Consider the following 20737-nt stretch of genomic DNA (forward strand, 5'->3'; position numbering starts at 1 on the left):
CTTGTTTCTGCAAAAACAAGAGCTTTTCAGGAATTAAGTGTTGGCCGGTTGTTCATTTTAGAAAGCTGACTTGGCAATTTTTGAGACCAAATGAGTTCCTACATGTGGTCAAGGTTATTAGTAAAGCTCACATCTTTACTTAAAGGAATACTTTTAACCACAAAGTGACCATTTGTATAACGGCTACTCACCTCGTGTTACCTTGACTTCTTGAAGAAGACTTAGTTTTTCTCCATCCGTTGGTTTGTCATTTTGAAGCCTCGAGTTTGCCGTTTTGTCCGTCGCCATCTAGCTTTTTTGCAACCAGTGAACAGGAAGTGACCATATCTGGAGTGAGGAGGAGTGACGTAGAGACGCTGTATACGTCTCTGGTAGAGACCTGTCAATCACCGTGTAGCCCCGCCCTAAAGCATCCCCTGCTTTATGGTCTGTTTGACTCTAAATGGACCATAATGTACTAAATGAACATCATGCTGTATTGAAGAAGACTTGAAACTAGAGATTGAGACCATAATCTCATGTTTACAATGTTTACTGAGGTAATAAATCAAGAGAGAAGTAGAGTCATTTTCTCATAGACTTCTATACAACCAGAGGAGTCGCCCCCTGATGGTCACTAGAGAGAATGCAGCTTTAACACATGAAGCTTTGGCTTCACTTTAAAGAACCGGACGTTGCCGTCTGCTTGTTCCCTCTTCTTCTATTTCTGCTGCTGGTGTTAGTTCCTACAAACATAAACCAGAACACGTCCGATTACCAACATCTTCCCCCGCTGGCTTCAGTTTCTGCATTCATATGCAGGAATGCGTTTAAAGAGACTGAGAGAGAAAGCGCGGTGTTGGGTCCTGAATGTTAACATGAGCTCCGCTCCACAGTGATTTGGGTACTTTTACTATTTTTCCTCACAAATCTGTCCAGTAATGCCATGACATGCCAGTTGGGACATGCCAGAGGCGTCTGAAGACATCCCACTGCTGGTCGCATGTTAAATGAAGCACATTTACATCCTGGTCTTTCAGCCTCCACTCTCATCCGGAGAGATGCTCACACATTTAATCCCCCCCCCCTCTCCTCAGACGAACCCATTCCTCATGAAAACACAGAGAAATGAGAGCACCTCTTTGATTCTGGACATCCGGCTCTGCTCGCTTAGCAGCGATGGCAGCTTTTCCCTTCTGCAGCCTTTTTTTTTTTATCCAAACAGCTTTTCAACGGCCAAACCTTTGTTCTCCAGCGCGGCTCACACTGTAACTAATGGGACAGCCAGGGCTGGAATTTTCGAAAGGGGGAACTCTAAGAAACTGGGCCATTTGGAAAACATCCCAGTTTTTATCCACGGCTTAGCCACGGAGGAAAAAAGAAGAAGAAAAAAGAAATGGCCCAGCCAGCGACCGAAAATGTTGACACTATAAGAGTTGATACTATTGTGGTAGTTCACGGCCTCACAGAGCCGCGGCGTGGCTTAGCAGCTGAAGACTTTCCACCCGGAGGAACGCTTTAACACCGTAACACACTGAGATACTTCCTCTTTTGTCCCTCCCTATCTTCACTCTCAAGTCGGGCTCCACGCTCTTAAAAACCCCACGATGATGTATTAGTTTCATTTTTTAAATATTTTATTCCCCTTCCCCGCTAAGTTTTATTGACACCATCCCCCCAGCTATTGCCAGTTGTCAGCCAGTGGCTAAACTGCCTCCCTCAATCGCCTTTTCAGCTCAGGCTTAGTCTCATTGGCAGTAAGCTGATTAGGAACGAGCCGCTAAGCCCGGCAGAGACTGATAGCCTAACAGAGAGAGTCGCTGCGGAGTGGATGAGTGAGGGAAGGAGGGAGGGAGGGAGGGTGGGTGAGACAGACGGGAGTGAAAGTATAGAAAGTGAGACCGGATGCGGAGGCTGAGATTAATAGATGGGAGAGGGGTGTAAAATTTTGTGGTTTGACGTCTCTGTAAGATAAAAACACAGTTTTTTTTTAAGGAAAGTGCAAGTTAGAGCTGAGGAGGACATGATGGAGCAGCAGCTCCAGCACATCTGTCCTGGTCTGACCCCCGTGATGCAGAGCAGGAAGTCTGGATCGGCCAACAGAGAGTCGTCAAGCGTTACCGAAGCCTGAAGGGCAGGACAGACGAGGAAGAGATAAAAGCCAACGCGTGTGCTTTAGTTGTCATGAAAGTACGTTGAATAGATGAGTGAGTGTGTTCAAGAGAGATAAAAGGGAGAAGACGGGAAGGAAGAGATGAAAGCAGAGGGAATTTATCCTAAAATGTTGATGTAAAAGAGGCTGAATAGAAGAGAAACGAGTCAAAATGTTCCTGAAACAGAAAAACAAATCTTTCTTTGCTAGTTAGTAGTTGGCAGGAAGAAAAGCCTCCCATCTGGATGCAATTTAATACTTTCATTTGCACTTAAGGTGGCTTTACATGAGACAACCAAGTGGTATTATTGTTGCTGTCGCAAAGACAACCGGATCGATTTCCTATTCCCTCAGAGCCAAAAAAATGTAGCGGCTTATTCAGACCATCAGGCAAAAAGCAAGAAAAAATCGTCAAAGATATTATATTGTAATTCATTCATGTCATCACAGCCAACAGCAGGAGGTCTCTCCCTCGCTGCCACCGACACAACCACGAAGCTTAATTTTAATGTATTCGCAAAGACGGCACCGATATGCAAATGAGCGTATGACGTCATCTGGCGACTTTTATTGACTTTTGGAGCTCATGGTAGCTACTTTTATTTTGTTTCCCATAGACTGTGTATAAGGAGTGGTTGTAGTCACTGTGACGTCAGCCATTGGTTTGTGGACTGCAGGTTTTTTTTGTACGTCGCCATCTTGTTTTTCAGGTGACTAAAATGTTACAATTAACTACCATGAAGTGAAAAACAAACTCTGAAAGGTTTAAAGTTGTAAGACGAAAACACAGACAACTCTCAGACAAAGCTGTGATAGCAACCTGTCAATCACTGTGTAGCCCCGCCCTAAAGCATCCCCTGCTTTATGGTCTGTTTGACTCTAAATGGACCATAATGTACTAAATGAACATCATGCTGTATTGAAGAAGACTTGAAACTAGAGATTGAGACCATAAACTCATGTTTACAATGTTTACTGAGGTAATAAATCAAGAGAGAAGTAGAGTCATTTTCTCATAGACTTCTATACAACCAGAGGAGTCGCCCCCTGGTGGACACTAGAGAGAATGCAGCTTTAACGCATGAAGCTTAGGCTTCACTTTTCATGAACTGGAGGTTTCGCGCTTGGAAACCAATCTTAATGCCGATGATGTCATTATTAAGTAAACATTTATTGCACAATGTAATGGCTGTAGAATAATGAAAATGTAAAGCAAAATAACTTTATAATCTGTTGCCAGTTTGAGTTGTTGGACTACGTGTTGAAGTGGGATCAGTGTTTCTGATTCTGGTGAAAGTTGTTCATAGTCGAGCGATTTTGCAATAACGTGCGTCTAATATTCTGACTGCAGATTAATCATCATCACAGTGAACAAAATAACGTTAACATGGCATTTATATGGAAATGAGGATTTATAGATTGTATCTGTAAAAAGAACGGCGTTTATCTCCTCTGGCTGAGATCAGGAGACGCACGACGACACGTTGTTAGTTTCTCTTGTCGGGCGGATGTGGCTCAGGTCGTCCTGTAGTCGGAAGGTCAGCGGTTCGAATCCCCGGCTCCTCCTGTCCGCGTGTTTCAACGTGTCTTTTGGAAAGATTCTGAACCAAACTAGAGGCTCTTCATTAATGCAGGTCTCTTTACCATCTGTACATCTGTATGTGCTCAAAGAGTTAGTGTTGGTGAATTCATAAACACATTAATTCCACAAGTCAACAGACATTTCATACACGGTGCACAATGAAGGAGAGAGACCTTGATGTGTCGTTATAGTGAAGGTGACTGAATCTACTTAAATCTGCTTAGAACTACTTTTATAGTACATTTATTAGTTGTTGACATACATATATTACATTAGTATTAAAAATAGTACATCGTAATTTGAACTAAAGTGAATGTAACTTCTTTGGTAATACAAACTTTATTACGTTATTAAACGGCAAAGAGTGTTGACCGGAGCTTTGAGGAGGAGAAGGAGCAACAAGAGAAACACGAGGAGCCTTTTTTTAAAGCAAGGTAAAAGGGGAGAGGACGGACAGAAAGAGGAAGATGTGACCTCCTTGTGGAGGCGAAGGAGGCAGAAAAAGATGAACGGAAGAGCTTTTTTTTTTTTAAAGAGGTGAAGAAGTGAGGAGGGCAGTCAGACGGAGAGCTTTTAGAGAAAACAGTGAAAATACAACCTGAAACTCTTAAAACACTCGTGTACTTGAACCAGACCTCTGCGACTAAAATCTTCTGTAACAGTCGATGTAACTAGTTCTTACAGCCTCTTTTAAATGCATCACAACATCATTTAAAAACCCAACTGAAGGGTAAATATATAAATAACAGTCTGTATTAAACGTAGCAGAACATTATGGTCACTTCCTGTTCATCGGTTGCAAAAAAGCCAAGATGGTGACGGCCAAACCGCCGAACTCGAGGCTTCAAAACGTCAGTCCACAAACCAATGAGTGACGTCACGGTGACTACGTCTACTTCTTATAAACAGTCGGTGGACACAACGTGGAGTCGCGAACTTGATGTTCAAAGGCTGACCAGTCACCGTGTGACACCGTAACAACACGATGGAGGACGAGTAGGAGCTGAGGAGGATGTTTCAGTGAGCAGAGGAGGAGGAGATGTGACTCGGCATGAGTGCAGAACACGAGGTTCCTCTTCTTGCCTACAGTGAACAACTGTTAAGTATAGTTTGATGCAAATACTTACTTTCATACTTTTACTTCAGTGAAAATTCAAACACATTTTACTTTTACTTGTAACGGAGTATTTTTACACTGTATTATTTCCACTTTTATTTAAGTAAAAGATCCGAGTACTTCTACATGTTAACCATTCGGTCACTAGGATGCCCCAAACATGTGTTTTTTACCTTCATTATCATTACTGCACAAGATGAAAGCAAAAAAATGAGCAAAACAAAACTCAAACATTGAGAAAAATTATGACAAAAACAACAAAAAGAGGATTTTTCTACAACTGAGGCTGCAGGAAAAACTCCACCAGCTTCGTGTGTGTGTGTGTGTGTGCGTGTGCGTGTCCCTCGGGGAGTGATTTATTCGCGGCGGCCGTGTCGCGCGGTGAGCTCTGACTGCGCGTCCGGAGCCACTCCCTGCTGCTGTAAGCAGGTCTGCCGCCGTCGGCTCAGTTGACGGCCGGTTGACCTCCGACCTCCAACAGTGACTTGACTCCTCCCACTGAGCTCAGATTAATCGCTGCTGTCACGCAGGAAGCCGAGAGCTCCACACTGTGAACGGTAGCTTCCAAAGCTCCCGGAGGTTTGAATCCCACCGAGACCACACGTGGTACTTGTATTACTATTTATTATATTTAGTACTGAATATTACTGGTTTATGTGTGAAGTAAACTACACAAGTTGATTCATACAGCATATATATATTTTAGATTTATACTTGTTTGATGAGGTGACCTTTATTAATAAAACATTTGTGCACAGAGAAGGTGGAAACATATCAGAATCATTTTCTAAATACATTCAGTAAATGCAACTAAGATGCCTTGTGAACATGACAAAAGTTATTTCAAATGACTTCATAGAGAAATTAATAAAAAAGTTGATGAATACAATTTGAGCTGAAATGAAACTGAACAGAAAATTAAAATACAAAAAGAAATTTAAAATGGAATTCTAGTTTACTGAAAGTCATTTTTGTTCCTGCTCTTCAAACGGACGTTTTCTCTGATAGTGTAGAAAATAAAAGCTAAATCTTTGAGTTTTTGGCTCTAAAGGAATAACACCAACATTTGAAAACATCATCTTGACCTTTAGGACACTGACGACCATTTAAAGAAAATCAGTTTTCTGCCATTTTATAGACCAATAATTAAAAGATTAGTCAAGAAAATAAAAGGGCATATTCATTAGTAACGAACATATTCATTATATAAAATGTTCAGACTTGATTTGGTGATTGGCCGTATGAGTTTCGACCTTTTTTCTACCAGTTAATACTTAAGAACTCTTGTAATGAGATCATTTGAACAATAAGAACGTCGAAGGATTAGATCATTGAACTTTTTTGCTTCACATTAATCTTGTGTGGTTATATCAATTAAACAGATCCTCTCAGCAGAGATCAATTAACTCAAACTACAATCAAACTGCTAATTTGTTTCTGTACTTCAAGTAAAAGCTTTGACGGTCAAATCAAACTATTTAAGTTGCACTAAATCTAAACTGAGATGAAGTGAAACCTGAATGACGATGAATGGGAGAAAACCCATCTGCCTTTCCTAGAAAATCATTAACACAGCCACCGTGTTGACAAAAGGCTCTGAAGACACAGGACTGAAGTGCTTTACTGAGGACAAAGAACACATGTGATCATGCAGACAGTAACCCGGGACACTCGGGGTGACGACGCGAATACAAGTCTGCAGGGGGAGTGAAACGAGGAGAAGAAGAAGAGCATCCGATGAAGTGAGTCTGAGCCGAGGAAAGTCTGGAGTGAGGGCTCGAATACTAAGACGATGCGACTTCCTGCTGATGGTGGGAAACTCGTCCCACAGGGAGGGATTACAACTTTAAAATGATCCCCTCCTTTGGATAAAGTTTTAAGAATGTCTGCATAATTAAAGCAACGTTTTTCCTGACCGAAGTGTCAATAAATCCCCAAACTACGCAGGACTCGCTGCTGCTGTTTCTACCGTAATATTAAAAAAGGTTAATCTCTAGTTACATAAAAGATAATGAAGCAATGCATCAAATGACAAAGTGAAAATGTGACAGAGAAGTATCAGCTTTACGGAGCTTCATTGTGAGTTTCAGCTCATTGTTTATCTTTCCGGCTTCAACTTTTCTTTTCTGGTTCACTCTCATCTCTCTCATAGTGAAGTTCATAGAGAACGAGCTGTAAAAGACGCCACTGAACACGACCTGCTCAGCAGCAAACAGCAGATGGACTCAGTTAGCGACGAGCTGCTGAACATAGCGGAGCGTTTAGCAGCTAAAGAGACATTTTTCTAACAGTTTTTCTAAGGTGGAGACCAAAAACGGAGGTAAAAGAGAGAGAACATTGGACTCGTATTCATCAGGTGAACACACGCATGACTCCACATTAATTTCGATAATTGCTCTCAAATTCTCGTTCATTTTTTACAGTTTTTGTCGTAAAACAGCACAAAATTTGAAACGACAGCTTGATGCTCTGCGTCTTTCACTTCTTCAGTTGGTTGATGAAACCTCATTCCTTCTCTTTTTGTCTTTCTGTTCAAACCTCAAATGGTGTGGAGAGGTTTGGACGTCCAGCCGCTGGATTTATGCGTTTTCTACATCAGCTCCTGTAACCTGACCTCTGACCTCTCGGTGCAGGCTTCAAAGTAACATGTCACATTGAACAGATATTTTAAAGTTTACACACGAGTGTGCTACTATTTTGATCTCTGCCAGGCATAAGCCTGTAGGGAAACCATGTGTTCGGTTATGTGTGTGTGTGTGTGTGTGTGTGTGTGTGTGTGTGTGTGTGTGTGTGTGTGTGTGTGTGTGTGTGTGTGTGTGTGTGTGTGTGTGTGTGTGTGTGTGTGTGTGTGTGTGTGTGTGTGTGTGTGTGTGTGTGTGTGTGTGTGTGTGTGTGTGTGTGTGTGTGTGTGTGTGTGTGTGTGTGTGTGTGTGTGTGTGTGTGTGTGTGTGCGCGCGCATGTCTCTCTCTGTCTGTCCACAGCTAATCTCACACACTACTGGACCCATCAACTTAATATTTTCGGTGCTCTTTTATGACTGTATGCTCGAGGACCTCTTGTGGTTGTGGCAATTCGCACTTTTGAAAAACCTGTTTTATTGACCGTTTTTATAGTATAGCTAACTCCTCACTTCTCTTAAAGGGCCGGTACGGGCCGCAAGTGATCAACAACTAACAGCAATCAGCTGGGCTGAAAAATAAGTAAAGTAAAGCCTTTATAGACTGTTGTCTTGTCGTGGCTCATCCATAGAAGAGTTTGGTCTCATTTCAAACGGGAGAAGCTGCCGATTAGTTCCATACCCGATAGGTAGTGATCCACTCAGCCACGATACGATGTGAAAAGTTAAATTGTGTTTTTGTTATCTGTGCAGTCATTTTCCCTGTAGGGATTGTTTTTTACAGGCTGAAAACCAGCCTCATCACGTCTGTTGTAGGTCACATTATGGCCTTTGTCGTGGCTCAAAAACGGCCATCCGTTGAATTGTTTGGTTTCAGAGATCTGCAGAGTAAGTCCGTACCGGAAATGTCATGATTCACGAAAGTGAGGCACGATACGAGATGAATAAATCACGGTTTTGTTTATCGTCGCCGCCATCTTGACGGTAAGGGAGGATCGAGTGAGATCCAACTCTTATGTTTGTGAGGGAGATGAAGGTCTGAACTCTACTGAGTGAACGTCTCTAGATATCTTATGCACGGCCTGCAGATTGGATGAGCGATAGCGGAGGACTGTTGTGCAGCAGAATTCAGAGTCTTACCTGGTTCCAGTGATGTAACGGATATAAACCTGTGATGGAGTTGTGTTACAGCAGAAGTGTGGAAGTTCCATTTAGTTTCCATGGTACCTGAAGAGATGGAGGTGTTCAGCGAGTCTCCCACTCCGTACCCACCAGGCACCTCGTCTTTTAAAAGCAGCACTTAACAGATGCTTGTGGGAAGTCGCCGGTAATAGTTACTGCTGTTGCTATGGAGCACCAGAATGAACTGCCTCAGTGCTCCCCGGATACAAACGTTATGTATTTAAATACACGTGATGATGGAGATTAGGGAGCGTAGACTCATTTAATCTAGAGCATCTTTTAAAAGTCCCTTCATTGGAACAAGAGGCGTGTCCACATACTTTTAACCAAATAGTGTATTTATATCTTTCAACTTGAACTAAGAATGTTTTATGTATATTTGATTTTCATCTATTTTTTTCATATTTTAAAGCAGCATTTTATCTTTATGCTAATTCGTTTTTTATTTAATTTGCAACACATATTTCGTTCTTTAAATCATGTTATGTCTCTATATTTTGAGTCCTTTCATCTCTTCAGCCCTCCTGTGAAGAAGCTGCGTTTTACATTCAGTTTCATTGTGTTCTATGTGTAGAACAGAGACATCATTGTACTTCAAAGGACGGAACAGAAAAGGGTTGAGAGAACTTTCTCCTAATTTACGGCTCATGAAGTTGGAAACATCAAAGCCTGCAATTATCTGCTTTTTGTTTTTATTCTGTTTTAAATGGTTTTTTTCCTCTTTAACTTAATTTCTTTAGGCCGAAGTTCGTGTGTGTGTGTGTGTGTGTGTGTGTGTGTGTGTGTGTGTGTGTGTGTGTGTGTGTGTGTGTGTGTGTGTGTGTGTGTGTGTGTGTGTGTGTGTGTGTGTGTGTGTGTGTGTGTGTGTGTGTGTGTGTGTGTGTGTGTGTGTGTGTGTGTGTGTGTGTGTGTGTGTGTGTGTGTGTGTGTGTGTGTGTGTGTGTGTGTGTGTGTGTGTGTGCGTGCGTGCGTGTGTGTGTGTGTGTGTGTGTGTGTGTGATCCTCCCCATTTGTGTGATTAGTGGTGTGTAACACTGTGATCCTCCCCTCTGGTCATGCCACCGGCCTGTGACGAGACACACACACACCACAGTCAACTCTGCCTCTTAACACTGCGATACTTTATGAAACGCTCTTTCTGTCTCAAGCTTTCGTTTCCCTCCATCAGAAAGCTGCACTGCACGCCCTCCTTGTCACACTATCTCCCATTAATTAATGTGTGTGTGTGTTTAGCCCACAGCCGTTTAGAGCCCCCCGTCTCAATGAATGGCTAATCTCTGTTCACAAGACCAGTCACGGTCCCCAAAAATATCTTGCGGAGGACGAACGCAGCGCCGCAGTGCGCAGCCGGGCGCTAAATGACCCAGAAATCCCATCCATCTGGAGAAATGTCACAGCTCCCATCAAACGGCCGCGGATTGGGTTAGTGTGTGTGTGTGTGTGTGTGTGTGTGTGTGTGTGTGATGGAAACCCCTCCAGGTTGTTCGGGAGTTAGAATGAAAGTGGTGATTTTCTTAACGAGCCTCTTTGACACTAACGATAGAAGTCATTTAACGGGAGACATCTGAACAACACGTGTGTGATTACACTTGTTGGGTTGTTGCAGTCGTGACGGGGCAGAGCTTGTAGGTGGGAGATTTGCTGAGTTCATGTCAGTGTGTTAAGTATGAAGCTAGAGCTCGCGGGGGGCTTAGCTTAGCATAAAGAGTGGAAGCGGGGGGAAACAGCTAGCCTGGCTCCTATAAGAATCCAGCTCAATATTTATCATATTGTATCTGGGCGGTTTAGTCTGTTCTCAAACAGTCATGTGACAGTTGTTGGTGGTGGACTCGAACATGTTTGTGGTCTTTATCCATGATGATAATCTTTATACTTTGTTTTTAATTTCTACTCCTTCCTCCTTTGTAATTGGAAAGCAAGCTTTACATTTAAATATCTTACCAACAGAAAAGTTGTATTTTTTACCTTCGACTTTCTTTCAGAACTCCCAACATAATGTTTAAAAGTGTAAAGGTCTCATCTCTTTCTTCATCCGCTCAGTACCGCGCAGCAGCTTTCCAGATAGGATCGGTGAGATCCGGCTTAGTTTGGTCTTTGTGGTACAAACCTAGAAGACTAACCTTCGCTCTCACACCAGCTTTTACTTTTCTTCATCATCTCTCAGTCATTAACGGTTTCCCTCGTTTCTTATTTTCCCTCTCTGCTTTGACTTTGCATAAAATTAATTTCCAGGTCAAGCAGAAAGTTACACGCTGGTTATGTCCTTTTAAATACACCAGTGATGGAGAGGTGGTGGAACTGGTCCTCCAGTAACCGCCGGGTTGTTGGTGCTTCCTCTACGTCAGACGATGAGGATCGAGTGATGCAGTGCGACAAGGTCGTCCATAGAAAGTCCTCACAAGTATAGTAGAAGTAGAAGAGTGATTCAGAATATATGTAAGTGCACAAGAGTGTGTGTGTGTGTGCACGCACACATGGTCATCTATATAATCCAGTCCCTTGTGAATCCACAGTAATGTGTGTGTGTGTGTGTGTGTGTGTGTGTGTGTGTGTGTGTGTGTGTGTGTGTGTGTGTGTGTGTGTGTGTGTGTGTGTGTGTGTGTGTGTGTGTGTGTGTGTGTGTGTGTGTTAAATGGGGTCAGTGTTGTGTGGACCGGCCAGAGGAGAAGAGAACACAATCGGTTCTTTTGGCTGAATTTGCGTCTCCTGCTGCCAAGCTGCACACCAGGCCCTGAATGGACACAACTCTTATTTGTGGGACTGTGTGTGCGTCTGCATTGTGTGTGTAACTCTGTATGCTTGCGTGTATTTTGTGTGTGTGTGCTTTCGTGTCTGGGAAACTATGAGTGGGCACCACATTTGCGTGTGTGGGTTTATTGTGATTATGCCTGATTTAATTGCGATGGTGTGTGTGTGTGCATGTGCATGTGCGCGCGCGCGTCTCGGAGGATCCAGTCCCCAGCTGGAATATCGAGTTGGACGCTCAGATTATTATCATCATTTATTTACATCCGAGCTCATCGCAGCACTAATTTCATTCAACCCCCAGTTTGCAGATTATTCCTCTTCCTCCTCGTCATGTTATTGATTGGATTATTGCATGAATAATGAAATGATTCCCTCTTTACTTTGTCTCGGTCTATTTGAAACACAGAGGCCGTGATGGGAAGTAGAACGAAACAAACACCAGCGAGTGAGATTGAAACCAGCGTGAGTCTCGTCTCACCTCGATGCTAACGAGCTGAACCGCATCATAACGTCAGGAAGGCACTCGAACAACGAGCTGCACCGTCATAAGAGCTATGAGAGGACAGCGGCGGCTTTATTGATATGAAAATGGCTCTAATGCAGGAAATGAAACCACCGGGGAATCGAATGTGGAAATAGAGAGTCTGTATGAGTGAGGAAGAGAGTGTTTGTATGCAGCAGCTACTGGTTTCATTATGAAGTCTCTGTGTGAGAGACTCCAGAGACTCTCTGTGAGAATTACAAATGAAAATATTTGTAATACGGAACAAGAGGATCGGTTTCAATTGCGGTTTGCACAGTTTGGTCCAGTTTGTGTGTGATTGCTGTTTCTGATGATTTTAAAATGAGTTTTCCGCGTGTTCTTACTTCATGTCGAGGATCGCTCCAACTGACATCTGTCAAAGGAAAGATCGTTATGAAATATAACCCGGAAAACCCAGAAAACATGGATGGAAGAGCTAAAGAAGCCTTTTGAATGACTGACTAATGCCGACTCACTTCAACCAGATAGCTAACCCTCTGCGTGATGAATGAAACCCAAACGAACTGCAGACGGTTGGTTGACTGGGAGCTACATGCTAACCTCAGCATGCTAACAATGCTAACAATGCTACAGCACGATGAGGACGATATCTCAGCCATCCGTAGAGCTTCACGGCTCGCCTCTTATTTTAATCTCATAACCCTCATTTTTCTCCTTAATGAGCATTGACCTCTGACCTCTGACCCCTCCTCGCTATTGACCAAAAATAGATTCTTCTGTCGAACCCCCCCATTGCACAACGCTTTGTCGTAAACGATAAGAACTTGTGAACGAAACCTCGTATAATAAACACTGATGTTTGTTTCTACGTACGGTTACCAACACGTTGGGGCCGCTTGAGTTGAACTGAAACCATTTGAGTCTGTGAATGAGTGGCTTCAGCTTTAAGAAATGAAACGTTAATATTAGTTCTGTGGTTACGTTTTCTTGTGATCATCGGCTGTAGATTTCTGTTGGATCAATAGTTCGATCTATAAAATGTCAGAAGTCTTGTTTTGTCCAACAAGCAAATTAATGCAAAATGATTCCGTCACAACTCAGTGAAACTCAGTGTCTATCGATAAATTGTCGTTAATTCTTTTTTTTTTAACGTGTTGGTGATTAAAACACCTTCCTGCTCGGAGCAGCTTACCTGACACTTAATCACACGTATTGATTATTGATCCTCATGTGATCGCTCAACGGTCTTTTGAATGTCAGAGTTCCTCTAAAAAATGACTTCCTTCCCTCTTTTCCTCCTCCTATCCTTTCTTCTTCCAAACCTTCCTCCTTCTCTCCTCCTTCCTTTCCCCATCACTTCCTTGTAACCTCCTTGCCTCCTCCTCTGCTTCCTTGAACCCTCCGCCCCTCTTTACATGGTGCCAGTCCACCTTATTATTTGTTCACTTGGCTCCTTGGTGCTTCCTTCTCCTCCTCACCCTTTTCCTCACCTCTCTGCTTGTTTGCTTACCTTCCTCTACTCCCTCCCTCCCTCCCTCCCTCCCTTCCTCCTCTCCTCCTCCCTTCCACTAGGGTCAGGGCCCAGGGGAGCGAGTACAGTCCAGCACATGTACTCGGGGCCCTGAATAGTTCTCTCAGCGGGGGAGTGTTTCGCCAGCCTGGCAGGGATTTTCTAATGAGCTTTGAGGAAAAGGAGGGGGGAGGGGGGGTGAAGATGGCATGTTACCCATCCTCCCCCTCTTTCCTTACCCTCTCTTCCCCCCTGGTTAAAGCAGATTAATGAAAAGCTAACTCGCGTTCACTCTCTTATCAGCGAGAGTTGTGCATTTACTGTAAGCCTCCAGGGAGGGCTCAGCATCGGGCCGGGTGGGCAGGGAAGGGGGGGGGGGCCTCCTGGAACGATGCTAATTCCGGACGGAGGGACGGCTGCTGAGGAATTACCGGCGGTGGTACGTTCATCGCTGATTATCTCTGTGACGGTCTAGGGAAGAGATCGTGCTCACAGACAGACAGTCTGCCTGTCAGTCACAGTTCTGGTCTCATTTCACTTTGCCTCTCTCTCGTTTGTTATTCGAGCCGGTCGCCTGGAGCCGAGAGCGACTCAAAGAGCAGCCGTAGTAATCGAAATGAAATCCTCAACCTTTATTGTGTCAACAGTAAATCCTCTAATGGATATATATATATATATATATATATATATATATATCTCTATCATAATACTGGCTGCAAGGAGCCCTAATAACACACAGCTGTGCTCCTCAAGCAGGTGGCAAGAGTCAAAAGTAATTGTTATACTTAATGACTAATAATATTACACGGATTATTAATATTTATTATAATGTCACCAGTGCCCGCCATTGAACCGTCTGAGGGATTGAAAAGAATGTTTTCTTTTAACAATCACTCAAAACCACATCGTCTATCGCAGCGAGAGCTGTAAGAACACTCGTTATCCTCAGATTTCCCTCAAATAAATCCAACGTGTATCCTTGTTTAAGATGAAACGATCAATATATCAGCCAGGCAGACGTATCGGCGTCACCAACAGTACCGGACTGATCGTCAGTCTACTTTCCATAACATGAGAAATCCATGTCGTTACATTCACGATGACAGGATTTTATTGTTGACTCAATGGAGGCGAAGGATTCCGTTAAGATTACGACGCTCTGCATTCCAGTGTCTTCTGGTGCTCTTCCACTGTCGGCCTCGTGCTGCGCGGCTGCCTTCAGGCTGCGAACTCCAAAAAAACAAGGAAATGGAAATGAAGGACGAGAAAACTGGTGTGAATAAGAAAGCGTAATCTGAACTGTTCGCACAGTGGGAGATTGTATTGTCCTCTAATGTCTGTAGGAATATGAATATCATCACTCTGAGAGGTTCACAAAAGCTGCACACTGCTAAACTGCTTCCTGGTGAATAATGCTCTTCATTCTGCAGCCATCGGCCATGTAGCCGAGCCGTTATTTAACGTAGTGATGAAGGGATTTACAACTACCTAGACCTGGTCTAGTTTGGAGTGTCAACACTAGTGTGAGCAGGTCTGATTGAATACTTGGCTTTAAAGTGCATGCATAGAAACATCACTTCATTCAAACTGTGCTCCTGTGTTTAACGTGTGTGAAGAAGCTTCATGATGCACCACACAACGACATGATGGTGCATTCTCTGCTGTTAGCAAGAAGAGCATCAAAGTATCTGAATGGTGGTTCTGGTCCTGGTATTACTTGGATTGCCCAACCTGTGTTGATGGCAACAAGTTGCTGCTAAAAGTGAGAAACACATGTGTTGTGGCATTTCAGTTTTTTTTCCCAGGTTTTTTCACTTGCGTATCCTGCAGATTGCATTTACATGTTTTTGGGTTTCTAAACCTGCTGTTTGTGTGCAACATCTTTTAACAGCGAGGTGCACAGTAGTGCAATAGGATTGTGACTTTACGTGTCGATTAAAGAGTGAAATAAAGGCAACAACCTAATGAACACACGTCTGTGTGTCGGTGTGTTGACGGCGTGTTGTGTGGTTTGTGTTGCAGGTTGCAGCCGTTCATCACCGGACAGCCCAGCAAGAAGCTCGCTGTGGAGCAGGTGAGCCGCCGCTCGTCTTCACCACTTCTGCTCTTCGTCTCTGTCACTCTGCTTTACCCTCTACACTTAACACACACACACACACACACACACACACTGAATACTCAGTCACACAGTCCATCACATAACTTCCCTCTTCTCTAAAACACTCACTCACTCATTCACTCACCGTGTTATCTTCTCTGCCTCACTGTCCCGACAGAAACAGTTTTTTTAGTTTTTATAAAGCAGCTCGAAAAAAAAAGGAACAATTTCTTATGTCAACAAGCAATAACTTGTATTATTAGGAGATACAGAAGTATGTACCGTCTGAACAAATTAAAAATAATAATAATAAAGACTCCATTTCTGTCTCTTTGGGCGTCAATTTTAGCAAAACTTCAGTTAACTTAAATAAATATAAACTATTTTTTAATTGGTGAAGCCACCCATCAATGTTCTGCTTTTCTTAGTTCAGGTGGCATTCACTGATTCATTATGTTACGAGGAATCTTTGTCCTTTATATGTTGCTGGGAATAACTGACACAAAATGTGATATAAATGTCAATGATTGAATGGAGTTGATATATAACTGTAGGCCTTAAAAAGATGTTAAATATGCTCCTCTGTGGTATTAAAATGTCTTTCATAGTCTTTAATTGAAGAACACTGCAGAAAGCCTGAATTTAGTTCTATGGCGCAGAGGAATAAAACACACAATACTTGTTAATATACGACTATAAGAAAAAGATATAGAGCGTCTATCTGCTTTAAAAGGCATCTAAACCCAGAGGCTTCCTGTCTCCAGCTAACAAAGCTGTGGCTGTAACAGACCTGGAGTCGGGCTGTAATTCCCCGTCAGTCTCTCCACGTCGGCCATTAAAACCTAATTGCTGATTGCTCAGATCTCCTGCAGAGCAGACGGGGAAGAATAAATCTCCACTCAGGCCGTGTGAGAGGTGAACCTCACTTTGTCTTTGTTTGCCCTTCCATTATTACTCCTATCCCTTCCTCCCTCCGGGGCGTTCACTGCTCCTAAAAAACTCTGACAGGGTCTTAAAATAAATACGGCCTTAAACTTGGACATAAAAATGCCTTAAACAGCACTTTTAGAGGTCTTTTTTTTTTTTTTTTACCACCCTGCAGCGATGGCTTCTGTTGGCCCACCGTCAGCTTCTAGATGAATCCAGAATGTGTGTCCTATCTGCTTTACTAAAGCCAGTCAGACTTCACGTCTTTGAACAGGAAGTCCTCATTCTCCATTTATAGCTTCACAGCTTTCAGGGAGATACAGGCCAGTTTCTTTCCAGCTTTGTTTCTTAATTTGATTTTAAATTGGACCCAAATTCAAACACAGGTAGCTTTACATCATCTTCAAAAGTGTCTTCCTGGACTTTATATTCACTCTGTGCTGCTCTTTTCTTTATTCCCCCATATCTCACTTTACACATTCTAACTGTCATGTCTTCCCTTTCTGCTTCATTCTTATTTCTAATGAAAAGATTTTCCCGTTTCATCATTCCTGTCGCGTTCCTCTTCATCGCCACATAAAGAAGTAAAATGGCAGAAGTTATTTCTAGGAGTTCTGTGTTTGGGAAGGACGGACATATAAGTCTTAACAAAAGATACCTAGTTAGAAAAAGTTACAAGCCTGTGGACATTAAAACTGAAGGACAGACGTCAACTACAACTCCCAAGGTGCATTTCAGTAAGAAACATCCAATCACAGAGCTTAAAAGTCTGCTTTATCATGCAGAGCTGAAGCTAAATATTTAGTTGTAGAAACCCAATAAAACGTCCATCTGATTAAATCCATTCACAGTCGGGAACGATTGAAGGCTAATCACGCACAGAAGAAGATGAAGATTCTGGCCAATCAGAAGCCTGAGAAAGCGCGTCTGTATGATGGGAGTGTTTGATAATGTAGCAGTGACCTCCATAGCTCCCATTCATTTATTTACTCCCATGAGGAAGTTTTATCCAAATGTTGCCGTTATCATTCAGATTTCTAAATGCGATACTTTAAAGTGAGCATGAATACGGAGATGAACGAAGTCTCCCTCTCTTTTCCTTCTTTCCTCATCATTTCACTTCATGCTTCATTCCCTCGCGTCCTCCTCCTCCTCTTTTCCTGCTCCGCTGCTCTCCTCCACCTTTTTATATTTCCTCTCTCCTTCCCCACATCCCCCCCCCCCCCCCCCTCTCCATCACGCTGCTGTTGGCAGCTCTGAATGGAGGAGCTCGGGGAGCTCAGGCTCCGTCAACCAGGAAGAAAACACTACCACGAGGGGCCGGGTCAACAAGGCTTGTTACTTAGCAACCCCCCTAAACCTCCTCCTGGGAACTGGAAGCAAACGGCCGTCGCTATTGGCCGAGGCTGCTCCTCGCTCGCGGCTCCTGTTATGTAATGTTGCGGCGACGGGGGCCACATTGAAAAGAGAGGTTTGCCAGAGTCGCTCTGTTTTGCAGCGCTTAACAACAAACTGATTCTCGTTTCTTCCTCTTCAGCGACTCGGTAATTAGTCTGTACATTTCTCTAACAGGCCGAGGGAGGAAACGATCACTTTACAAGTTAGAAAAACAAGTTGATTTCTGCCAATTGAAAGCGGCCCAGCTGTTCTCCGCTGCCCTCGTCTCTCTTCTTCTTCTTTTTCTGCTCCCTTGAACCACGTTCAGACTGAAGCTCCGGTGGAGGCAGCAGTCGGCACAGTGAGAGACGTTGGGGATTTTCAGAGAGGCTTAGAAATGTGAAAGGGGTGACGAGGTCACGGGAGAGCGGGCTGTGAACTGCAGACGGTCGCTCTGGCGTTTGCAGCTATAGTCTGCTTATGCAAGCAATAGTCTCAGTCAATTGATGGCTGAGTCTATTTGAAGTTGGGTCCTCAGAGGAGCTGTCAGCCATGCCGGCGGTAAACCGCATGACGCGTAGTGTTTTCAGCTGTAGGAACGCACTGACCTCCACTTCCCCCCCCGATAGAGCCGAGATGCAGAGGGACGGACGAGCTCTGATCGTTCACCGCTTCCTGTCGTAAAACAAATGTAAATGCACAAAGTTAGAAACACGTCAGTAACGGGACAAACGAGCAGAATTGGAGATACTGATGTTATCAGAGACTTTAAGGTCTTGCCAGTTGCATAAGATGGTACTACTTAAGAATAAACGTTTCAACAACGAGGCAATTAAAGTGCTTTACATTTGACATAAAGGCATTAAGACGTGATATAAAATAAACATTAAATAACCTAGTAAATAAGCTCAAATACGACTGGGAAGGTGCAGATCTCCGCCAGGTGCGTCTGCAACGACCACTGCTGTAATGTTTGATTGAATGAATCTATGCAGACGCGTGTTTCAGCTGCGTCTCATGACCGTTTCAGTGACTTGGAGCTTTTATTTAGGCTTCAAGTCTGCTGAGCAAACTGTTTAAAAAGTAAATATGTCACTTTATTAAGTTCTAATATGTTTTCAAGGGAGAAAGTAACCATTTACATTCTCAATGTGTTCAGTTTATCCAAATAACGCTTGTTTGGAAATTTGCTGCAAAGTATTCGGAGGTTTGACGGAGACGCTGGTGGCCATCGCTAGAGCATACTTCAGTGAGAACGGTCTAATCTTTAAATTTAGTGGACAGTATGCTGAACGTACTGATTGAGTATCAGAATCGGGGGGGAAATGGTATGTTACAGTTGCTCTTAAATATAAACAGAAAGAAATGTTAGTTGTATACATAATCCTACAATATATAACCCAATATATGCAGAGAATACAAGTAAATAACAAAAACAAGGGAATGAGAAATGCAAGAATTCAAAACAACATTCAACCATAGTGTAAATCAGAACGCTAAATATTTTGCAGTTTGGTGCAGCAAGTTTAGCCGTGGACAGACTCAGAGATGCACACACACACACACACACAACCGATCTCATTATCCCCTGGCAGAGATACTAATCATACAGATTAAACAATGATTTTTTTAACATGAAATGACATAAGATATGAATAAATAGTCCCAAATTAAACTTAATAATTGCTATTTGATAGAAACATTTGCATTGTGGATTTATGCAGCAAATCGAGTCTGTTCTGCATCGTGGAAACTTGTTTAAAGCTGATTAATCCTTTGACTCCATTAATGATGCAAATCATGTCCGGAACAAAACGTGCTGCTTGTGATTTATATCCTGGAAAATAATGAAACGGGGACGTGATTTAGATCTTTCTGTAGTTCATACTTTCTGGTTGTCGTGCCGTTTAAACAACACTCTGAGAAATGTCTGAACGAGAGCATTAATCCAGACTGCGGTTTGCTCACAGTTAATTTAGTTCTGCCAGTCGCTCCGTGCATGAGTAAACTGCAGGCGATCGGATGTCAACATCCCATAAAACCCTCTGAGCGGTTGCTTCCCGAAGTTGCTTCGAGTTGCCTTCTCTCTCCTAACGAGCTGTTTTCTCATTAAAGCGCTGAGACTCAGTGAGCGAACAGTAAATACTCCAGAGTTTGAGTCTCTTCCAACATGCGACACGATGTTTGTAGTGGAACATGATCTCTGTATGAACATGGACGTTGATGTCTAACAGCAACAAAAACATCTCGCCTCGTCTCCGCTCCATCCAACAGCTCTCCCCTCCTAATTAGTCCGGAGCACCGTGTTTATCTTTTCTTTTTAATTATCCTTTTCTACGTATGTTTTCACATTGCTGCCTGTGTTCAACGGCAGCTAATGAGGAGTCCAGCGGCTGTGATGAGGAGCCTGGTGAGGTTAAAGTCACAAAGGACAGCACTGGGGTTTTGTGGTGGTATATTTTATGCTTTTTGATTTTGTATTGTTTGATATATAAATCTAAGTACATAAAAAGCAGAAGAAGGGCAGAAAAGTGGGAAAGAACGAGCCAAAAAAAGAGAATCGATGTGCAAAGGAAGGAGAGGTTGTGGGTGGAATAAAAGAGAGGTGGGAGGAAAGGAAGGAGGCAAATTGGATGAAGAGATGGCAGAAAGGAAGGGCCTCAGCAGGGACTCCAACAGGCTGTTGCTGAGGAGAACAGAAATATCTCTCGTCACACTGTGGACCCTCCACCTGCTTCTCCTCCGGCTTCATAATTAGCCCTGGCTGAAAGGAAAGCGATAACATGCAGGTTTCCTTTTTAGTCGCTGCGGAAAAAAGACTTGACGGGTTTTTCTCGGCAAAAAAATAAGTCGATTTGTTTCATTCCTGAAGCCGAACGATGCGCAGAAAGTCTGGTTTTAGATATTTTATTAGTTTCTCTCGCCTGAAGGAAGGAAGAAATTAAATCCTCCACACCGTGCAC

At 43.1% G+C, this 20737-nt stretch overlaps 1 protein-coding gene across 4 annotated transcripts in view; it reads left to right on the top strand.

Moving 5' to 3' along the window:
- Positions 1–20737, top strand: part of brf1a (BRF1 general transcription factor IIIB subunit a) — an 87465-nt gene that overhangs the window by 61732 nt on the left and 4996 nt on the right. For all 4 annotated transcript variants that reach the window (XM_076107335.1, XM_076107339.1, XM_076107338.1 and 1 more), the window contains one exon: positions 15395–15446. In XM_076107335.1, the coding sequence (XP_075963450.1) occupies positions 15395–15446 (52 nt within the window). The remainder of the gene's footprint in view (positions 1–15394; positions 15447–20737) is intronic.

The sequence above is a fragment of the Anarhichas minor genome, unplaced genomic scaffold, assembly GCF_050575085.1.
Source record: "Anarhichas minor isolate MPS153535 unplaced genomic scaffold, ASM5057508v1 ptg000038l, whole genome shotgun sequence".
NCBI lineage: Eukaryota > Metazoa > Chordata > Actinopteri > Perciformes > Anarhichadidae > Anarhichas > Anarhichas minor.